Consider the following 24,590-nt stretch of genomic DNA (forward strand, 5'->3'; position numbering starts at 1 on the left):
TTGAAAAAATATCGAATTAAAATAATTTAATCTTTTCGAGAGATTTATAAACAAAAATTATATATATATATAATTACCAGAAAATCCTGAAATGACAATATCATCATCAATTGAATATGCTGCGCCATTTGGAATGATTGGATCGCGAACGATCGGAGCATTAACACTTTCAAATCTTGCTGGCATGTTTTTAGAGATTGTGTAAGTTATAGATTCAAATTTAAATTTCCCGTCAAATTAATCTGCGTGTAAGCCTTGTGGACAGCAGGCTGAAAAAAAATAATGAAATTTATAAATAAGAATGATTTCATGTTTTTTTTTTTTTAATAATACGCATTAACTAAAGAAAAAACTAGAGAACTAAACTAGAGAAAAAAATAATTTCAAGCAAAAATGTAATTATACTTTTTTTTTAAAATAGATTTATAAAATAAAATTAATAATTATTGAATCATAAAAATAGAATAATTATTCCGTAATTTATTTACAAATTACAGTTAAACATGTAGAGAAAGTAATATTGTGAAAAACTAGAGAAATTTCTTTGTCACATTTATAGCATTTAATCAATATTCTTCATAACAAAATAGTTCATATATTTATTATTAAATTCACTTGTAGAACATGTTGTCAATGTGGTGGTTCAAAGAACAATATATTTCTTTTTTCTCTCTTAAAAATTAACATTAATTTTTCTTCTCATGATATATTACAGAAAGCAAAAAATTTTTTTTTCAAATTTTTAGAAATATAAATCTTTATCCAAATACAATTTTTAATTATTCAGTGTCAAAAAAACTAAATTTCTTACATTTTTAATGAAAAACTGTTCAGGTAATTAACATTTTTTTTTTTCATGTAAAATTAAGAAAATTTGTCTTTGAATTTATTTTTTCCAAGAAGAGGTTTAACAAATTGAACAATAGTGATAAACATTAATTAATTATTTTGTGCGGAGCCTTTCTCCTTTGACCATCATTTCGTTCCTTCACCTCAAGTGACAAACAAGTATAGATTAATTTCTATAATGTGACTTAACTGAGGCTACGACAATTGCTTTGAATTGACACACAGTGACTTCCGACTTGGGGCCAGTACTTAATTGAGTAATTTCATTTGCATTCATAAAGGGTAAACCAATTTTGTAATACAATTGCTCATACTCGAGACGCAATTCTCTTCTTTCCATCACGAAAGAAATCTCAGATTAAAGAACATAAAAACTTTCGAAAAATAAAAAATTAATTAAAAATTTTATTTTTAAATAATAAAAATAAATTTATTATTATCATAAAAAAAGAATTTCTATACTATAACAAAAATTGAAGACAGAATTTAATAATAATAATTACAAAAAATATATTGTATATTCTAAAGTTTTGAAAGAAACAAAAAAAAAATGATAAACAATAATCATGTGTGGTAAGAATGTTAAAATATATATTTTCAACCTGATAAAATTCAGTCACGGAAAATAAAATCTTTTCAAATTCTTTTCTAAGCAAAACAATACAATCAATATTAATTTTCAATTTCTCACATAATCGATTGTAAAGAAAAATAAATATGCCTAAAGTTCGTTCTGAACGTACAAATGAAAGAAAAATTTGTTGACTATTTTTTAAATTCAAATTTTATTATAAAATATTTTTTCTATCCAAAAATTAATGAATAATTTATTAAATGTTTAATGTACTTTTTATTTTTTATTATTATTGAAAAAAAATTATTATTTATTTTTTTGAAATTATTAATTAAAAATTATTTTATTCATTTGAACTTTCAAAAATTCAGGCACATAAAAATGTCTTTTTCAAAATTTTTTTATATTGAAAATATTATTTTAAATTTTCTTTCATTTTCAAATATTAAAAATACAAAAGACAATTTAATTCTCGTGATTCAATAAATTAATTAATATTTAATGATAATTACCTAATAACTGATAATTTATTATCTAATTAATATTTTATTAAAATTATAAATAATGAAGGAAAACCGAACCTTTTTTATATTTAAATATAGAAAATAAGATAAAAATTTTATTTATCTAGAAAATGTTAAATAAAATTAATTTTTTCATTAAGAAAAAGAAATATAATATATATTTTATTTGAAATTTAAATATAATATTTTGTAGATAAGAATGTGCTCAGCATTGGTCTTGAAAATCATATCAAAGTGCGTCATCGCGTGACCATAACCGTGAAAAGAGCGTTATCAAAATGCTGTAAGCTTTGCGCGCGAGAAAGAGAGAGAGAGAGAGAGAGAGAAAGGAAATCTCGATTCATAGTTGTTACGTCATATACATATATATAAACTTATAATAAATGTAAGTACACTGACATAAGTTAGTTGTTAGTCGCACAGGGGTCAAGTTGTGCATTCAAAGTAATATCTTTTAACGTCATTATGTTAAAAAGAATTTTATCGTTAATATATTTAACTCGAACTTTCAAGATAATCTCCCAGTTCACATATCATCAACCTTGACACTGATCCTTATTATCATTGTATAAGAGTTACATATATTGTCACAGCTAGATAATACAATTTACAATTGGAAAAGATTGTACTATCTCTGCACACAAAAAAAAAAAAAAAAAAAAAAAGAAAAGTAAACATTAACAATCTGTATGGCATTTTAAATAATAATAATTTGACATTTTTTTTCAAAAATGCGGATAAAATAATTATTTATATATAATAGAAATGTATGAAGAAAAAATTTTTTTTTACTAATAATAACAAATATAATTTTACTACATTTTTGAATAATCATAACCTACAAATGTGATCGTTTTTTAATCTATAAAATTCTCTACAATTTTACATTCTTGAAACAAAAGTTATATTACTCTTTAACTGGATAGAATTCCCCTCTCTTTTTAAGACGATAGAAATTATATAACTCTTATAATTTTCCCCTTACATTAAGATTTTCAATTGAAAAATATTCCTCTACCTTCTAAGAGAATTTACTACACAATTTGGATTATTGGATATGCGCATGTGCAAGTTGACGTCACAGTTATGGCGATAGACGAAAAAATTGCCAATATGGTTTCTGGTTTCATCGGTGTCATTTGAAACATCTTATGTATATATATTTTATTGTGTATTCTTTTCATAAACAGTGAGAAAATTGAGAATTCTCTGTTGAATATATATTAAAATAGTGTGTAATTGTTTTTGAACAATTTAATTAAATTCACGTGTGCGATTTTTTTTAGCAGATAAAAACATAACCTCAATTTGTATACATTACATGCTTTGATAAAATATAGCTTTTTTAAATTGAGAATGCATCTTTTTGATATATATTTGTATAAAAATGAGAGGAATTCTCTCAATAAGAATATATTTTTTCAATGTGTTTAATTGAGTAGATCAAAGTGTTTTTTTGAGTGCAAAATAAAATTCGATTTCAAGTTGAAATTTTTTAAGGGGAAGAAAAAAATAAAACAATACCTAAAAATTTATGGTTTATTGATGGAGTTTTTGTGAAAGATTTTTCATTTCTCTTATGAGCAGAAATATCCGAAAAAGAGGATTTTTAATTATTGAATTCGGAAATTTTTGGAATATTTGAAGGTAATTTAAAAAAAATTTTTAAACCATTTCAAAATTTATAGAATGAATAATTAAATAAGAATTGTGTATTTTATATATTATACATTATATACTTTTTTTTATTATCACGTGTAAAAGTTGCTTGTTGATTCTCAGTAAAAACAGGTTGTCCACATATATTATATTGAATATGAACATTAACACGCGTCTCTTAATGGCACGTGAATGAGCTCCTCATCATTTCTTTATGAATTAAATTGGTTAAGTGTTCCTGAACCCCATAGAGATTCAATTTGAACCCCAGTAGAAATTATATACACATAAATAAAAATTTCTTATAACAAAAAGTACAAAAGACATTAATTAGAGAAATTTAAAAAAAAATCATTTTTATCCGGATTTTATTTAATAATTACAGGGTGGCAGTTAAATTTTATTTTCAATATGATTTTCATTGAATTACAGAAATTGATAATAAAGAAAACATTCTTATATTTAAAGAAAATTTTTTCATTGAATAACAAAAGGCATTTATACCTTATATCTTTGAATCAAAGAAATTTTTGTTTTCTAATTATAAATTAATTATGTGCCTAAAGTTCTGAACGTTCAAATGAACGAAAAATTTGTTTACCACTGTTTAAACTTTAAATTTTATTATAAAATATTGGTTTCTGTATTCAAAAATACATGAATAATTTATTAAATTTTTAATGAACATTTTTATTGATATAGTAATTTTTTAAAAATTTATAGACCAAAAAATTTATTTCGCTCATTTGAACGTTCAGAATTTCAGGCACATAATTAATTTCGAAACTAATGCTAAAAAATAGTTTTTCTTCTAAATTGTTGATGATAAAAATTATAAATTTCTCAGACGTGAAAAACACAGGGAATAATTAATATAAAATTTTTCATTTAAAAAAAAAAAAAGTAAATTTCTTTATAATAATTTTCAATATTTTTTTTTTTTTTACAATACTACTTATAGGGTAAAAGGTACAGTGACCGACACCCAGACAGTGAACGACACCTGCTATTAAAAACGATAATAACTATAAAAATAATAATATTTAATTAAATATCACTAGTAAATTAATTAATATACAATATTTAAAAACTTATACAGTTTATACAAAATTTTATATGTTTATATTTTCCTCAATATTTAATACTTTCTAGAAAACTAACCTCAAAAAATTTGCTTTATTGATTACAAATTTTATAAATATGAAAAAATTGTTAAATAATTATATTTTAAAAGCAACTTTTTTTGTACATTAAGTCTGAATAATAAAATTTATGATAATACTAATAAATATCATGTTACTTAAATAGAAGTTTAAATATTTTTTATTTTATTAAAGAGTGTCGTTCACTGTTTTCATACCATACATTTTTAAATTAATATTATAAACTCTTATCAAGGTGTTTTTTAATTTTAAACTTGTGTACTATAAATTTTAACCCAAATCTTTTATTTAAAATTTATTTTATAACTAAATCTTTAATAAATTACGATAAAATGTCATTTAAAGTTGAAAGTATGCCCAGGGTGTCGGTCACTGTACCCCTTACCCTATGCATTTCGCTGACGAAGGTAAAAGAAAAAAAAGTATTTTAGAGCTCGAGTATGACACACTTAGAATGTAGAGAGCGTGTCATTTACCCTTTCGTTTTATTATTTGGTGACACATATTTTGTTTACTTATTATATGCATTTAAATATCTATTAATTTAAAATATTATCAGGTATTCATTACATTATATTCTTTTATTAAGACTGAAAAATAAAATTATAGTTTAACCCTGAACTTGATTTAATACGAAGCTGAAGTACGCAACGTTTATTATAAACGATTTTTAAAAAAATAATTATTAAAAATGAGAAATTCTATAATTCTTTGCCTAAAAAATATTTCTTGTAGTTTTCATTAATCAACAAATTATAAAAAAATATTTTTTGGACAAAAAATTATTATAGAAATTTTCATTTTAAAAAATTATTGCTTTAAAAATCGTTTATCATAAAAGTTGCGTACTTCAGCTTCGTGATTTAATCGATGGTCGGAACAGATCTGTTATCGGTTATTGTATATCTTGATTATATAAAACTTGAATAGTATTCAATGTTGCGTTAAATAATTTATCCAATTTTATAGTTTAGTGCACTTATATTGAGAGATATTAAATTTATAAAATGTCAATTTTTTCCCCAAACTGTTAAATGTATTCAAATTACTTTTTTTTTTTTTACTTAACATACAAATGCTTATTTAGGAATTTATTAACGCCATTAATTAAATTATTGAGTCAGGTGTTTATTGTATGTAGATTAATTGATTGAAATCGTCCGATATCCGAGTTCAAAAGTCAATTATATAATAGGTGATTCTTTTTTTTTTATTTATTAAAGAAAATTTTTTTAAATTTTTATCCACTAATTATTTAATTAATTAATAATTCAGTGTTAATTAGTTGTAAATTATATACTGTAATTATAATAAATAAAGAAACAATTATTTAGAATTTTAAATTAAACACCTGAGTTTGAGGTCAGCTATGTTGGTAAACAGATCAAAGTTCCAAGCTGTTAGTGACTTTTAATTTAATAATTGATCTTGACTTTGACAGTGAAATGAATAATTCCGGTTGAACAACAGAAATGTGGTTCCATTTTCATTTCAATTAAATATTGATTATAACACTACAGAAAATAGATATTCTTAATTAAAAAATAAATTATAATTTAAACTATTATCCAAATTATATAACAATAATAATTACCTACTATTAAAAATAGTTAATTAAATTTTTTTATATTAGATTTACTAAAAAATTAATCATTACTAAATTTTTAAATTATTTTTTTCATTTATTAAATTATTATTTATTATTAATAATTATTATTATTAAATAGTTATTAGATTATATTAATTTAAATATTTATATTGAATAAAATTCTATTATTGTACTGTTAAATTATTTTTTTATTTACTATTATTAGTACATTTTTTATGATTAAAAATAATTATTATAATTGAATTTTTTAAAAATAAAAAATGAAAATTTTAGAGAGATAACAAATATGGGCATCCAAAAATAATTATTATATTGAATTAAAATATTGTGTAATAAAATTCTGACATCGCATTATTCGACTATTTTTTTTAAGTGATACGAAATCTGATAAGAATATTCATTTTTTATTACAATAGGACAAAAGCGTAAAAAAATAGTTGAATCGTAGTTGAACTAAAATAAAATGCATTTATTTGAATGAACAAATTTCATAAATGAATGAGTATTGAGGTAGGAAAAAGTAAAAAATTCTCAACTTTTATCAATGTGAATGAAATTCATGATTTGAAACTTGACAAAGATTTATTGCATAAATATATTGTACTTAAAATAAAAAAAATTTTATTCTTTAAAAAATTTTTTAAAAATCAATATTTAAAATTTAAGAAGAAAATTGAAATATATGTACTGATTAAAATATTGAATCAGATCAGTGTGTCTGACTGGATATTGAGATTGCATCACTTGCAATTTAATTGAGAGATTTCAGCAATCTTAGTAGTGAAGGAAGAAGGAAAGTCAGACTTTGCAAAAGATTTTTGCTCTTAAATTTTTTTTCTATTTTGCTTTCTCATAGAAACAATACATTCTTATAGTATTTCATTCATTTAGAAAGTGTATTTTAACTGTAAATTTTTAATTGCAAATTTTTAAATTACCTTTTTATTATTAAAGAAAAAAACATTTTATATAATTTTTCCATACTTTAAATATTTTATATTGTATAATCTTTAGAATAGAATATTGAAGGCTTTAAATAACTATTTGTTCCTTCGTCATAGATGTCAAGAGGTTTGGCAAACTTTACAGTATGATTCAAGCTTATTTATTTACCTATTCCTTCTTGATTTTATACGTTTATAAGAATCATGAAATTAATTTTTAAAGATAATTACGTCAATTCACGTAGCTTTTAATTATATTTTATTTGCCTATTGAATGAAAACAAAAACGCAAATTTTTTTTCAAAAAAATATTTCATAGAATTAAAATTACAATAATATTTAAAAGATTCTATGAATTATTTGACGTCAAATATTTTACAAATATGTAAAATATTCAAATTTTCATTTTTTTTGTTTAGTGTTACAAAGTTGTTAATTTTAATAGCGCTAAAGATATTCTTTTATTATTTAAAAAAGACAAAATAACATATGTAATATTTTCTAAAGATAAAATGAATATTTCACTCCGGGGTTATAAAGCAAAAAAAAAAAAAAAAAAAATTCTAGTTTAGCTGATAAAGTAAAAAAAACTATAAGGATTCTTCTAGATAGTTTTCTGCAATCGTGAAGTAGACCGGTATTTACTCGTCACGGAAGAGGAAAGCGTACGACTTTCCGACACGTGTTAAAATCGTTTTCAATGGCAACCATTGTTTGCCATCAAAGCGTAACTTTCACAATAATACAAATTATAAGCACAAGAATCAAAATACTTTGCAGAAAATCAAAGACGTCTGACCTTTAAAAAATTCAAAAATTTTAACCGTTAATTTTCATTGTCCCATAATACTCATTTCTCATCATAAAGAAAATTTATACATTTTGTTTTCTATGAAATTTTAAAATAAATTACATTTCTATTTAATCACTTAATTGAAATTAATAATTGTTGCAAATTATGTCAATATCAAATTCACCCCTTTCAGTGTACTATATTTTTAGAAATTACTGGTGTATAAGTTTTCTCCAATATATTAGTAAATTAACGACATTTTCTTAGTAAATTGACATAATTATTAGTAAAAATAAAACTATTTTAATTGAAAAATTAAATTAAATTTTCTAGTGAAAATTCTCACCTGACTCGTTGATGTAATCCTGACAGGTTATAATATAATGCACGTTGAAAAAATTCTTTTGTGCAGAATGAAAATTCGTCGCACTTGTACTGATTTATTGGTTTTTAATTATTGTAAATTTAGAGAGGGAGGATTCGCGTGGTCACTAATAGACGCCGATACCCTTATACAAGTTTCACGGGCGCGTCGCTAATGTCTAGCTGGCGTCTTGCTACCGAGCATCTCGTTATTATTGAATTGGACCGGCCCCGTGGTCTGACATCAGACCATGTGGTACTAGCCAATGAGAAAATTCAATTTTGCGCATGCGTCATATAACCATAGTCCCTTATTCTGAAGAGAAGAGAATTCGTCGAAGTTAAAATAATGACTCCCTTTTATTATACCTTTTTGTCTGGAATTTTTAGGAAATATACAATATGCGGGGCCCATATACATCAAATGGTTTCCAGGCAGGCTAAAGAATTTAGAAAAGGATAGACACATAAATACTTATATATAGATATATATATCTGGTAAGATAGTTCGCTGTATTTTATATTTTTTCGATCTTTGAGAATTTTCACGTTTTCAAAGCTGCTGACTACGTTCAATATACACGTGTGCCGCAGTGTATTGTGTCAAATACATGTGGTTGTCACGTGTTGATTCTTGTTTTCTATAATTTAATCAATTTATGAATAATAAAATATATTAGACTGTCTAAAAGTTTTGGCAGTATTAAATTGATTATTACATTATTTTGTTAGAATGTAATTCAGCATTATGTCGCGTTGCTGTTTTTCAATGTTGTATCTTTCATTTTAAAATGTTTTTAAAATCTGTTTAGATGTGTTACTTTTTACAATCAAAAGATGATAGAATTTTTGTTATTATTTTTATCATTTCTGACGTCCATCGTTTGTATTAGAATTTGGAATATGAAAAATCTTTAGATTCCTAACCTCACTTTTTTGGTTTTATCTTTGACTTTTTATTATATGTTGTTTTGCACTTACATTTTTTTTGTAACTGACAGGTGTTTACGAGGTAATAATAACTATCATTATAATAATTAATAAGCTTTTAAAAATTGAAATTACTTTTTATTTAAATAAATATGTAATATATGCATTTTGTGTTTGCATATATACTTCATTATTTTTCATTAGGTAAATGTTGGAATTATTATGAAAATATTATTAATAACTGACTTTTAAATTTAATTACAGTATAATTATATATCAAGAGTATTATTAAAATAATTTTCAACACTTTTTGTCAATTTTGTTTTGAATTATTCTCTTAAAAAAACGTTTAATTTAAACTCTTCTTTATGCTACGATTAAAAAATTAAAAAAAAATTTTTTTCTAAAGTTGTTTCTAGAACCTGGATGTTATCAATATATGATTATATTTTTTTTCGAAGTGTAGCAAAGGTCTCAAGTAGGTTCATATAAAATGTTTAATTTTAATATAATGATAATTCTGCAATTGTGTAAATAGTGGAAATCTCTCTCTTTTTTTTTTTTTTTTTTAGAAAAATATTACAAAATAGGATGTTTCACCAAATTTCTATAAATAAACAGAAATTAAATAGATATAGTAAAAATTGTTTCTTATAACATATGTGAGGGAGGCTCTAAATTTACATAAATATCTATTTAAAAGTAAAGTTTTTTCAAAGAATTTAATTTGTAAAGCTTATTCAATGTAAATAAAATTACTTTTTAATGTGTATATCATGATATCCGAAAAAGCAATTATTCTTTTTTGCTTGAGGATAAAAAAATTTTTTTTGTACATTTATATATATATATTTCAAACAATAGATAAAAATGATTGACGTTTGTTAAATGATCTATACGACTAGAAACGGAGGAAACATTGTCTATATTCATTTCAATTTTATCAATGTACGTTTATCCACTATTTTTAATTTTTTTTTTTTTTTTAATTTTTTTTTCAAGAAAAAGTAGATTATCTTTAGATTAAATTTTTATAAAAATTTCTTATATTTTGCAAACTTAACAATATTTCTATAACATATTTTAAATTTAATAATTTATCTACATTTGTCGAGTTTCTTACGTAAATAATTTACGCAAATCAGAGTGCAATATAAGACGATTTTTTATTTTATATCTATATATGTTGTACGTACATAAATTTTTGTAAAAGTTATTTGACATGCTAATTACAAGTTCATATGTAAAACATATGTAATTATTACATAATTAATAATAATTTGTTTTACATATATTTAAATAAAATTAATACTAAACTTATTTATAATATTATAATTATATATTTTTTATATTAATTATAAATATAGTTATGAGAATTAAAAGTTAATTTTTCTTTAATTATATATAATTCAATTTAGATTTTTCAAAAAAAAATTTGTTTTTTTAATTTAATAAGTTTAAAAGTTAATAAAATGAAAAACAAAATTGTTATAATGACTTTAAACTGTTCTGTAAATTAAATAATGAACCAAAACGTTCAAATTAATAAAATTTTTTTTTTCAATCTATAAGTTATTAGAAAGTATAATGTCAATGTAAAATAAAGCAGTAAATTAAACAAATATTAAATTAATAACTTTTTTTTATATATATTTAAAACAATATTTTTTAATAAAATTCGTACTTAAAGAAGTTACAAAAAAAATTTTGTTCATTTGAACGTTCAAAACTTTTGGCTCATATTAAATAAGATTATTTCAGGTTCTGATAAATTCTTAATTAGTCTAGACGTCTATATATTATCCAATTATTAATAATCTTTCGTTGCTTTGTTCTTTTGAAATAAAATTTTCCGTATATTTATAAAAATAATAATCAATCATAACTGAAAAAAATTTATAATCGGTTACTTGACAATTATCAGACTAAAAATTATTTGAACAAATAATTTCTGTATTTAAAATAAATACTACTTTAATTTATTTAAATGTTCACAGAAATAATAACATTTTTGGTCTATACTACTTTTTCTTTTAAAATTTTATTATTAATCAATATGAGCCAAAAGTTTTGAACGTTCAAATGAACGTTGAACAATGAACAATATTTTCTTACAAAATATTCTTTTAAAAATCTAAAAAGAAGTTATTTAATTTAATAATTGTTTAATTTACTGTTTTATTTTACAATGACATCATAATTTTTAATAATTTATAGATTGAAAACAATATTTCGTTCATTTGAACGTTCAAAACTTTTGGCTTTTATTATAATAATTTGCATAAAAACATATTTTTTCTTCTAAATTGTTGATCATAAACGTTGTGAATTTTATCGTGACGTCAAATAAATATTTATTTATTATAATAGTCAAGTAAGTGATTCCTTGAATGAAATAAATTTTTTTTCCATAGTGTATCTAGTATAAAATTCAAATTTGACACTGAATTGTATTAGAATTTACATAAATTACAATTTGTTTTGCATTTCTTAATGAACAATAGAATTAATATGTTCAATGCACTCGTTTCATGATATATATCTTCTTTCCAATATAACTGACTTATTTCTTTTTTCCTTTTCTTTTTTTCTCATTTGCTTCTTCTAATTTTTCAAGTTCAAGTTCAATCATACGTTGTCTTTTTTTACACGTTGGCGTTTTTGAAAACCATGCTGCAAATATAAATAATTTTCATTAATACATTCATTTTACATTTAAGTATATCTATAATATATTTCAGTGATCACAAATTATCAAGTTGTATATTCAACGATTTTTTTACGAAGCTGAAATATGCAACGTTTATGATAAATGATTTAAAAAAAAAAATTTTTTTAAATGAAAAATTCTATTATTTTTTGCTTAAAAAATATTTCTTGTAGTTTTTATTAATCAATAAATTATAAAAAAAATATTTTTTTAGTTAAACAATTTTATAATTTTTCGTATTATAAATAAAAATTGATTTCTAATCGTTGATCATAAACGTTGAGTATTTCATTCATTTTAGTTCAATTCAAAATTGTGTTAACAATAATTATTATTTGTAACCGATTTTAATAATTTTGAAAATTTCTTAAGTATATATACTTATTTCAACATTTTTCAGTTGTTAAATTAAAATTTTGAACAAAATTGTTTTCGATTTTAAAATTTGGTCATTAAAAAAAAAATTAAAATTTTAATTTTGGACAAAATTATTTTCAATTTTAAAATTTGGTCATTAAAAAAAAAATGGGTTGAAAAATATTATCTACACCAAGAAAGTGTCGATTCATTTTTGACATTTTGAATTTTTAATATAAAGTTATTTTTTTAGACCTCCCGAACAAGTTTTGTTGTTTTTTTTAATTCTGATTGTTGAAAAATTTGTCGTTAAAAATTGAATACCTATTTAATTTTTTATTTTTAATTTAAAAGAAAATTATATTTCTGATTTCGAAGAGTTTTTTTTTTATTTTTAAATAAATTTGCTTCTTCAAAAATTCTTTTTATGTTAAATTTGAATTCAATTTTCATTAAACCGAATTATTATTTTAGAAAATTTTAATTTAATCAAAGCTTTAGTTTGATTTTTCATTAAACCAAATTGTTATGTTTGATAAAAAATTTTTTACAAATTTTTATTTTAACAAATTTGCATTTAATAGAATTTTCATGGTATTAAATTTTAATTTACTGAATTTGCTTTTCATTGATTTTTCATTTAAAAACGAATTAAGTAATTAATTAACTTATTAATTTAATAAATTATATATATACTCAGAAAAGCTTCTTCTTCTTCTTTATAAACTGGATCTCTTGAACTGAGGGAATTCACTAGTTCACCATGAGTTAAAGGATGTACTCTTAGCTGTACCATTCGCTTTGTAGTCATTACCTATATATGATTAAAAGAAAATTATTTATTTTATTAAAAATTAATCTTTCTTCGTTTATTAAATATTTTTATTATTATTAATTAGTATTAATTATATCAATAATATTGGTAATTTAATATTTTTTAGAAATTAATCTTACCTCATTTATTGATGAAAGCACGGTTCCAATTGTAAAACCATCACAAACTTTTGCCATTCCTGAAGTATCAAATTGTCTACTGATTCCAGCGTACTAAAATAATATAATATGTTAATGAAAAGAAAAAAAAAGAAAAAACTAATTACAATAAATTTATTAATGCTTAGCTTACTTTGTAAAGAAGCTCCTTCCAAATTAATGACATTGAACCATAATCAGGTCTAGGAAAAAAAATAACTTTATCATATGTTTGATACAAGAGTTTTTGATCTCCTTCCCATGGTGAACTGGAAGTCCCAATTAGTATTACCCGATCTTCATTAGTTATATTTTTCACTAATTTCGATAAATCTTTTTTTAATCTTTTTGGATCAGTTTTATCTGATTTTGGTACTTTTTTGACAAAAGGCTTCTCCGCCCCATCCATAAAAATAACGGATGGTTGAAGTAATTTTGAAACCTAAAAATAAAATATTATAATTCTAATCACACAATTTGATATAAGTTGATTTAAATCAGATGCCATTGAAATAAATTAATATTTATTTAAATAATAAATAAAATAATAATAATTATTTATTATTTGGTATATTTAATAATAGATATTTTTAGTAAATTTATGATTTTATGTGATTAAATGAAATTTGATTGAAATTTAATTTTTTTTTATAAAAATTGAATATATTGAACACTTTCCTTGGATAGCAAGTGTAACAACATAATTAGGCCTGTTTTTCCTGGATATTTACCAGCAATATTAGCTGGTGTTATATCGAACAAAGTAGCTCCCAATTCAGTACAAATTGCATTAACTATCATTTTTTTACCACTTCCATGAGGACCTGCTATTAAAACCGATCTCACTAATGGTGTATGTTCCCTTACAATTTCATTTCCAAGTGGTAAAATGCAATATTCTATTATCAATTGTCTTATATCTCCTGTAATTCATGCAAATTATATTTTAATTAGCAAAATTAAACGCCAAATTGGGTATGCAATTGTTTGTTTTAATGAAATTAAAATTAATATTATCAATAATAATTTAAATTTATTAGAATATTATTACATATTAAATGATAATAATGAAAATTATATATGTTGATATAATTAATATTTAATAGAATTGAAACGAAGATGAAGTACGCAGCGTTTATCAACAAAAACATTTTTTTAAAAAAGTTAAATATTACGTCTAAATTACATATAGGTATATGAGCCGCCTTATATTATAATGACACATAAAATTTCTACAGCGGTATTCGTTGGCTCCTGGCACCTTAAAAATCAATTTTTAAAAATAAATTTTTTTAAATTACTATCTTGTACGAAATTTTCTGGCGCATCTTTTTTCTTTTCATAAATTTTTTTTGTGTTTGTAACAGTTTTTGAGAAAAAGGCAAAAAAACTAAATTTTACTTAAAATCACTTTTAATTAAAATTTTCATTTTAATTCGTTATAAAATGTAAAGTTCTGAATATTTTTACATACAATTTACAGGATTTATAGTTTAAACTATCCTTTGAGTGATCCTTAATAATAATTCATTTTTAATTTTAAAAAAATTATTTATTTTTTTGTTGCTCAGTGCTACAAGGCTCTATATTTTTCAAAAGCTTCGTTTATCTAGGGAATTTCTCTGAGGATAAACTTCCTCTGAATAAAATGTTTATTGATAATAAAAAAATTTTTATTAAAGTAAAACTTTACAGAAATTTTTTATTGTGTATTAATAAACATTTTATTCAGAGGAAATTTGTCTTCAAGGAAAATTCCCTACAAAAACGAAGTGTTTGAAAAATATAAAGCCCTATTCCAACACTGAATAACAACAAAATTAATAATTTTTTTTCTAATTAAAAAATCAAGAATTATTATTAAGGATCATTTAAAGGATAGTTTAAATTAACACCTGTAAATTGTATGCAAAAATATTTAGAACTTTTCATTTTAAAAGGAATTAGAGTAAAAATTTTAATTAAAAGTGTTTTTATTTAAAATTTAGGTTTTTGCTTTTTTCTCAAAAACTGTTACAAATACAAAAAAATTTATAATGAGAAAAAAGATGCGCCAGGAAATTTCCTACAAGATAGTAATTTGAAAAAATTTATTTTTAAAACTTGATCTTTAAAGTGCCAGGGGCCAACGACTACACGAAGCTGAAGTACGCAACGTTTATATAAACGATTTTTAAAGAAATAATTTTTTAAAATAAAAAAATTCTATAATTTTTTGCCTAAAAACTATTTCTTGTACTTTTCATTAATTGACAAATTATAAAAAAATATTTTTTAGGAAAAAAATTATAGAATTTTTCATTTTAAAAAATTATTTCTTTAAAAATCGTTTATATAAATGTTGCGCACTTCAGCTTCGTACGAATACCGCTGTAGAAATTTTATGTGTCGTTATATTATCCGGTGGTTCATATTTAACATAGGAGGAATATTTATCTGAAAAATGCTTTAAATATTTCGCCTACAATAAATATATGTAATTTAGGCTCAATATAAAACTTTAAAAAAAATTTCGTTGATAAACGTTGTGTACATCAGCTTCGTGAATTGAATTTTTGAATTTGAATTAGGAATTTTAAAGAAACTACTTCCGAAATTTGAAAACACAATTTTACAACTTTAGCAAAAATGAGAAAAAGAATTGTTAAAATTTGACACAAATTTGACACGTCATAACATTACAATTCAAAAAATACGTGAAATCAGTAAAGACCAACTTCAAATTAGGACAAAAAGACAGACCAAGCATTTTATTATTATATAATAATAATAATAATAATAATAATAATTTTAATTTTAATTTTAATTTTAAAAATAATTTATAAGAAAAATAATTTTAGGTACGTTGTATAACTTTAAAAAAATTATTTAAATTAATTAATTGAAAATAACCTAAAGTTGGTAAAGGATCCTTATCTTTATCACGAAGTTCATGATTAGAAAAAGATTTTTCTCCTTTAAAATTAGCAAGTTTTACTTCTGGATAAAATTTAATAATTCCATTAACTAATAATTCTTCAAAAAGTGATTCTAGTGTTCTATCGGGAGTGAGATCTTTTTCTTTCTTTTTTTTATTTTTCTTTCCACTACGTCGAATTCGTTTTTGTGTCTTTTTTGATCGTCTTCCCTTAAAACCTCTATCTCTATCCAATGCTGCTTGTAATGCTTCAATATCACCTGCGAGAAAAATTGATTCAATTTTTTTTAAACATTAAAATGTCATTTAAATAATAATTTTTAATTAACATTAAAAAATTATAATATTATATTTTTTACCTCTAAGAGTATGGTCAACAACAAGTCTCACTTCATCTTCGACCTCTCTTGTTTTTTCAGTCTGTATCATATCAATATATGGCCCTTGAGCTTGATTCATAGACTCGTCTTTATCTTTCCAAGTTTCCAGGTAAATCTCATTAGTCTGAACAAGTTGGGGCAGAAAATTCGATGGGAAATGCCTTATGCCTGATTCCGATTCATCTTCAGATCGATCAGGTTCAGTTTCTTTTTTTGTTTTCGATTTTTTTGATCTTTTTGATTCTTTTGAAGAGCCGGCTGTGGATTTACTTATTGTGCTCTCGGTTCCCTAAAAATTTATAATTAATTATTATTATGTAAATATTTATTGAATAATAATTTAATAAATATTTATCAAAAACACAAAAAATTCATCATTGTCTTTTTAACAAAAAATTTTGGAATCTATATAATATACCTGTCTACTAAAAATCATCCTCGAACCTCCACTCTCAGCTGATGGAAGTTCAGGAATTTTACCAGTTTGTTGAAAATAGGAATTAACCCAATTTCGAATTTCTTGTCGGATATTTTCTTCCATAAGAGCACTCTTTTCTTTTTGTATTGCTTCTTTCCATTCTTTTGTAAGTATTTCGAATTGTTCTTTATATTCGTATTGTCTTTCATATCTATGCCATAAATAAATAATTTCGATTATATTTCAAAGTCTTTGCCAATAAATTTTAAAAAATTATGATACACATTATATTAGCAAAATATTCTTTATTTAAACATAAGAAAGTCAAAAAATAATAAACATGAAAATATAAAAAAATATATAGGGTCAGCCGGGGTAAATCCGAACGCTAATTATTTCAGCTTAATTAAAATTTTTAAAAATAAGTTCGATATGAGAATTTTTACCTCAGATCCTCTTCAAGAGATTCTAAGTATTATCCCATTTTTCGTTTGTTAATTAGCAACAGCATAAACAAAGATAACGAGTATTGCAAAAAAGATTGAAAATCAAAGATGACACTCTTTCAGTATTTTGTCTCGTATTTGAAGAAAAAGAAGCTAAAAATTTATTTTATTATTTATAATTGTTTGTTATGAATACTAGAACAGAAACTATGTTTGATTTTTGCCTTCTGTAAAATTTTATTAATAATATCAGACCGTTCGTATTTACCCCACAAAATTGGAAAACCGGGGTAAATTCGAACGGTATTTTCAATAATTTTTTCTTATATCTGAGCCACACAAAATTGTTTTTATTTGATTACACTATTATTTTAACATTATAAAAGTACATGGAAAAAAGTTTTTCTTTCTATATGTATATCCTCGTTAGTAATTAATAAGCAGAAACTTAATCTCTGTTCTCTCGAAGGAGTGTTCCACTTTTTTTGCCAAATGGTTTGTTGAAAAAAGTTTTTCAGGATCTTAATAAAATTTGGTATTCTAAGGTTTTTGGGGTTGCTGATTACCAATTTGAAGTCAGTTTTTCAAAATTCAAAATGGCGGATCCAATATGGCGGACGAGAATTAAAAAATTTATTGGATTCGCTCGAAAATTGTTACTCGGGGGGTTTCAGGGTCGCTGATTAAGAATTTGGAGTTAGCAAATTTGATCATTTTTAAAAATAAGTTTTAGGAAAGTCCGCCATTTTGAATTTAAAAAATTTGACTTTTATTTTTGTATTTACATTCAATCACTCCAAAATACTTTCTGTAGCAAGTTTTGCAAAAATCCGTTATGATTTGATAAAGTTATTGAAGGTTTTAATTGTGTAATGCATTTTAATTTTTAACCTGTTTGATTTTTGTATTTATATATGATGCATTATTGCATTATAGGTTTATTATTGTACTTTTTTTTGAGTTTTTATATAAGATTAACAATTGCAATACTTTAAATTTATTTTCCCTAAGATTTTTCTGAAATACAGTGGCGTTTGTATTTACCCCGGTATTTTAGGAAAGTTGCAAAGTATCGAGGTAAATACGAACGCTAAGTTTCCTGCGATTGTAATTTATCAAAAATTTTTGCTACCCCATAAAATTGTTCTATGGAAGTAAAGTAACAACTTCATGCACCAGAATACCGGAAGTATTGTCTTTTAAAAGAAAAAACTTACGTTATTGTTGAAACTCACTAAAAGCGTTCAGATTTATCCCGGCTGACCGTATTAACAAAATTAAAGTAAGATAAAAAATTTTCAAGAGAAATAAAATAAGTTTGGTTTCTGGTTCAGACAATAATTTTTTTGACACAACGTAAATTTTCAAGATTTTTGTGTTATTCGATTACTTTAGGTTTAGTCTCGATGCCACACTTATTTTTGTCAAATTTGGAAATGAAATTTTTTTTATAGCTTTCTATATTACCGATCGGTTAAAAATTTAACTATACATGTTAGTAAAGCGCTGACAGTATTTTAATTTTTCTTTTTTTTTTTTGCAGATTCTATCCTCGATGGCTTGTGGTGTCACGTACTTCAAAGATAAGGGCAAAAGTAAAAACGAGTATCTTGAAGGACACAGAATTCTTCATATTCAGACTTTTTAGAACTCGGTCTATTTTTACGGTTATTTTTCACATTTTCTGAATGGAAATTTAACTTGAAAGTAGGGATCTCCGAGGGCTATTTAGTTTTAAAGAATCTTCTTGAAGCTGAAAATTCGTTATTAAGGTAAATATTTTAATTTATTGGAAAAATTTTATCACAAAAAATGTGTTATTCGATTACTTTAGGTCTAATCTCGATGCCAAACTTATTTTTGTCAAATTTGAAAATGAAATTTTTTAAAGCTTTCTATATTACCGATTGGTTATAATCTTCTATTATATTAAAATGTTTGTTTTGTCGTCTTCGTGACGTCACTGGGCCAAGAATTTTCGTTTTTCACATTCTTTTTCAACAATTTTTGTATAGATGTGATTCAAAATTAAAATTTAAACATAAATTAAACATATGAATTAGAAAAAAATATCAATTTTTTTTTTGCAACTTTTTGCAAAAAATATTTTTTTGCAAATATTGCAACTTTTTGTTATTTTTCAGTAATTCACATGTAAAATGCACCCCAATTCCAAATCCCATCCAAAAATATTTATTTTTTTAAAAGTTATCGTTATTTTAAAATTTTTCACAAATCTTCTATTACATTAAAATGTTTGTTTTGTCGTCTTCGTGACGTCACTGGGCCAAGAATAATGTTTAAAAATCAAGTAAATATATCATTATAAACTTCTCTGATTTATGTAAGTACATTTAAGATTTATACATTTTACTGATCATTTTTTGTCATATAAATATTAATCACAATTTTTTGACATTTTATGAGCCAACTTTCACGGTTGGCATACGCTAGGGAAGAATGTGTACATGAATTGTTTTATATAATTTGTATTGCATAACAAAATACGATTTCAATGAGCCTAAGAACGTTTAAAAATATTAATTTTTGCCAGAGAAATAAAAAAAATAGTAAAAACATTGAAAATTGGGTTTTTCTTAGATATCTAATTGAAAAATTAACATATTCTCTTTGTCAAGGTGTCATTTCTTTCAGAATTTTATTAGCTTTAATAAAATAAAGAGGAAAAAATTTTAGTTTTAATATTTTTGAAGATTTGAACAGTTTTATAGTTGTTGAAAAAGCAGAGTTCGCACAATTTCGGACGGTAGTGTAACTTGCATGTTTTTTGTATCGAAACAGTAGTTGAGTCTGAGCGTAAACATGTTCTTTATAACGCAGTTTACAGAAAAAGTAAATCTTTTTGATAAGTTAGTGACATAAGTTATTAAATATTAGTGTTACATTGTAAACTTTTGCAATATATTTATTCTTTGTACTTGATTTCAAAAATAAAATGTTATATAAAATAATTTTTTAAATATTTGTAAAAAGTATTACAAAATATTATTAAAAATCTAAAATTTAAACAAAATAATGAATTATGTTTTTCAAAAATCTATTATATTATTAATTACAATATTTTTTTTTAATAAACAAGACACATGAATTACTTTATATATAATAAAATTAAATTAAACTATGTGAAATTAGCCAATATTGGTAAATAATTCATGAATTACCCATAAAAAGAGTTTTGATTAAAATTTATGATATTTGTTTCTGAAAGTTCAAAATGACTTTCAGGAAATAATATTTTCAGGATTACGAATATGATAGTTATTTCTAAAAATCCAAAATGGGTTTTAGGAAATAACATTTTTTAAATTTGTTATATTTCAACAGTTTTATAGACATAAAATAAACTAATGTAGAACAAAACATAAATCATTATATTCATAAAAATAAATTATTTATTTATGAAAAGTATTAAAGATTTCTTAAAAATATAAAACTTAAAGATAATAATAAATTTATTATAATATTAATTTAAAAAATAGAATAAATACATATGAATGAACTGAAACAAGTAAACAATAATGAGTACAATTTCAACCGAGTGAGCGTTAGCGAGAGAGGATATGACGATAGTTATAATTAATTTAACTGATCCACGACAATTCTTGTCATTTCGTTTTGAAATTTTTTAAATTTAATTATTTGGAAATTATTGTCAGTTTATTATTATTTTATGCACTGAAAAAAAATTTATTTGATTCAAATAATCGGTTATACTTGATTAAGTATTTTTGTGAATATTTGTTTCTTTCAATATTTAAATCAATTAAATATATTAATTTTAATTATTGTTAAATATCACGACGGTAAAGTCTAAAACATTTATAATTAATGATTAGAAAAAAAGAAATTATTTTTTCAAAGCAGAAAATTATCAAAAAATGTTTTTTTTATTATTTGTTGATCAATACACATTGTAAAAAATATTTTACAGACAAAAATTTATAAAAAAAATTTTATTCAAAAAAATATTTCTTTAAAATTTGTTGATCATAAACATTATGAACTTCAGCGTTTGTTAAATATCAATAATTCTTGTATAAATACTTCAAACTTCAATTTTCAATGTTTTTATAAATATTTTCCCCTGGCTAAAAAAATATAAGTTTTTTGTATTTTATTTATAATTTAAAAATTTATATTTCACAACGAATAATTCAAAATTTTAATAACATTTTTTTTATTATTGCATAATTTCTATAAATTTTCATAAATTTTTTTTTAATGGTCAGCAACAACTTTGGTAGAAATATATAATTGAATAACTAATTATATATTTACTTATCGAATAATTATCTGAGAATAATTAATAGAACCATTTTTAAATATTACCTGTATTGTACAATTTTTTCGGCTTGTCTGGCGTTGTCCGTTATTTCTTGACTAGGTTGCACCATTCCTATTTATTTGTTATTAATTGAAATAATAATAATAATTATTATGGTCAGTTGGGGTAAATGGGAACAAAATCGCTATTTTTCACAATTTACGTAAGTTTCTTCCTTTTAAAGGTAATATTTGCGGGTTTATTTTTTTTAAGTTGTTATTTACATTCCCATGATTAATTTTATGCAGCAGAAAAAAATTTATAGATAAGCTTTAAACGCATGAAACTGACTGTCCCCATTTACCCTAAAATTTAGAAAATTTCATAAAATTTGGGGTAAATGGGGACAGCATAGTTTCTAAGAAAGTTGTAAGAAAAAAGTTTCCTTAAGTATATTTCTGTATTTAGGGATGAAAAAAACTTGAAAAAAAATTTGTAGTAGATATATAATAGTTGAACCAATTGAATTTTTTTTATTTTTTTATTTTTTATTATTTCAGTATTTTGTCGAGAATTTCAAAGAAAACAGACTTAAAAATCATACCAAATTTTTTTCTTATTCCTTATGACTCCCATAACAGAAATTCACTTGAATTTTTGATTTTTGTTAATTTGGTTAATAATGACAAGCTGTCCCCATTTACCCCAAAAATTTGAAAACTCAGGGTAAATGGGGACAGCTTGCCATTATTAACCAAATTGACAAAAATCTAAAATTCAAGTGAATTTCTGTTATGGGAGTCATAAAGAATAAGAAAAAAATTTGGTATGATTTTTTAAGTCTGTTTTCTTTGAAATGCGAGACAAAATACTGAAACAGTTTGACTTTGATTTTCAAGTTTTTATGCATTGAGCGATAACTTTTTTTTATCTTGCTGCCAATTGTCAAGATAAAAGCTTGGCAATACTCAAAACCTCTAGCAGGTGATCTGAGGTTAAAATATTGACGTTGAACTTAATTTTAAAACTGTATATTAAGCTCCAAAACCTCTTGTCCCCATTTACCCCAACTAACCCTATTTTAGAAACGTAAAAAAAAAATTATTTATTTTTTTGGTATTATTTTTTTTTTCTATTTTGTCTTATTATTGAGGAAGCCTAAAGTTATTGCCTTAAGTTTTGAAAATTTAAATGAACGAAATAATTTTTTTGGTCTATAAATTTTTTTTTTTTGAAAATTACTACAAAAATGAAAAATAAAAAGAAAAAAATTTTAAAAATTAAAGTTAAAAAAGCATTAGTAAAGAAATTTTTCGTTCATTTAAACTTTCAGAATTTTAGACACGTAGTAAAAATTATAAAAATTATTGATTCAAAAACATATACATAATTATAGTAAAAAAAAAAATATGCAAACCCAAAAGCAACATTTCTTCAATTCTTCGCTTTCGTATTTGTCTTCTGGTTGTGTAACCCCTCCAAATTTTTTGAATCCTCAAAGCTGCAGCCACGTCACTTTCCTCTTTAGATACTCCAGTTTCTTGTTTCAATGTTGATCTATCTTTCATTTCTCGAATTTCTTTCATAAATTGAAATCTCAATCGCCCCTGTCTCGCTCGTTCATGTGACTATATTTAAAAAAAAAAAAGTTTAAAAAATCATATATTTTTAATAATAAAAATAAATATAAAAAGTAATTCGAAAAACTCACTTGTATTAGTCGTATAGCTTCAGCCTCTGTCATTCTTTTTGGATCAATTATTTCATCAAGAGTGCCAATATTTCTCAATGTATCTTCTATAAATTTTCGTCTCTCTTGAATTTCATTTTCTCTTTCTCTTCGAAAATATTTTGGCACTTGAATTTCCACCTCATTCGATGTCACTTGACATTTTATTAAAATATCATCAAAATAATTATGCTCCGATAGATCAATTTCGACAAGTTCATGTTTTAATTCTAAAATTCTTCCCATTGTTAAATCCAATAATTTTTTAATTAAATTCCTCTTTTGTGGTTGCACTAATTGATCATAACAAAGTTCTAATTTATTACAGACAACAATGTATCTAACATACAATTCAGATGTAACATTGTGTGCTTTTTTACGATCTTTCGGTGGTTTTGCACTTTGTGTATTTGTGTCAAATTGTAAAACATCATCAAGCAAAAGTTGAGCTTCTTTCCAAATATAATCGTAAGTTTCATTAGACATTGAAAATAAAAAATATGTATTTTTTTTTGATTGATGAAATTAATTGAAAGTAGAAATATAACTTTTATTGTATAGAACTCGTTTGGTCTCGTTACTAGGAGACAAAAAAAGACGCTCTCTATAACAGTTCCGCTGGTTCAATAAAGTTTTTTTAAATTTTAATATTATTATTATTATTTTCATTATTTTAAATTAAATAATATTTTATAATTAGTGATAAATTCAATTTTTAATATTTTATGAAAAATTTGATAATTTATTATAATTATTGTTAATAAGAAAATATTTTAATAATATATTAGTTTTATTATATATTATATAATATATATAGTATATATACTAGGCCTAGTATATACCTATTATAGACTAATTATATAATGCCATAATAACAACAATAGTTATTAGTTTACAAATCCTATTTTTTATTTATATATTTTAAAAATATGCCTATTATTAAAAACTTACGATATTAAAAACAAAGT

The 24,590-nt window shown here is 22.9% G+C and overlaps 2 protein-coding genes and 1 long non-coding RNA gene across 3 annotated transcripts in view; 1 reads left to right on the top strand and 2 right to left on the bottom strand.

Annotated features, from left to right (window-relative positions):
• Nucleotides 1–8,693, bottom strand: part of LOC127290231 (fatty acid synthase-like) — a 19,703-nt gene extending 11,010 nt beyond the window's left edge. The window contains exons 1-2 of the mRNA XM_051318689.1: nucleotides 8,462–8,693; nucleotides 78–269 (exon numbers count right to left, since the gene is read on the bottom strand). Of these exons, the coding sequence (XP_051174646.1) occupies nucleotides 78–186 (109 nt within the window). The 5' untranslated portion in view covers nucleotides 187–269; nucleotides 8,462–8,693. The remainder of the gene's footprint in view (nucleotides 1–77; nucleotides 270–8,461) is intronic.
• On the top strand, nucleotides 3,397–24,045 carry LOC127290258 (uncharacterized). The gene is made up of 3 exons (XR_007844275.1): nucleotides 3,397–3,594; nucleotides 19,152–19,380; nucleotides 23,951–24,045. It is a non-coding gene; the product is annotated as an uncharacterized LOC127290258 (long non-coding RNA).
• Nucleotides 11,863–24,108, bottom strand: LOC127290257 (dynein regulatory complex protein 11). The gene is made up of 11 exons (XM_051318731.1): nucleotides 23,605–24,108; nucleotides 23,311–23,521; nucleotides 21,959–22,025; nucleotides 17,163–17,373; nucleotides 16,724–17,033; nucleotides 16,340–16,624; nucleotides 14,120–14,370; nucleotides 13,602–13,889; nucleotides 13,430–13,522; nucleotides 13,172–13,289; nucleotides 11,863–12,081 (listed from the first exon to the last, which is right to left on the bottom strand). Exons 1-11 carry the CDS (start codon nucleotides 24,106–24,108, stop codon nucleotides 11,972–11,974), a joined length of 2,448 nt encoding a protein of 815 aa, XP_051174688.1. The 3' UTR covers nucleotides 11,863–11,971.
• Nucleotides 24,109–24,590: the final 482 nt, after the last annotated feature.

The sequence above is a fragment of the Leptopilina boulardi genome, unplaced genomic scaffold (assembly GCF_019393585.1).
Source record: "Leptopilina boulardi isolate dan_hultmark-lab unplaced genomic scaffold, ZJU_Lbou_2.1 LbouV2_58, whole genome shotgun sequence".
NCBI lineage: Eukaryota > Metazoa > Arthropoda > Insecta > Hymenoptera > Figitidae > Leptopilina > Leptopilina boulardi.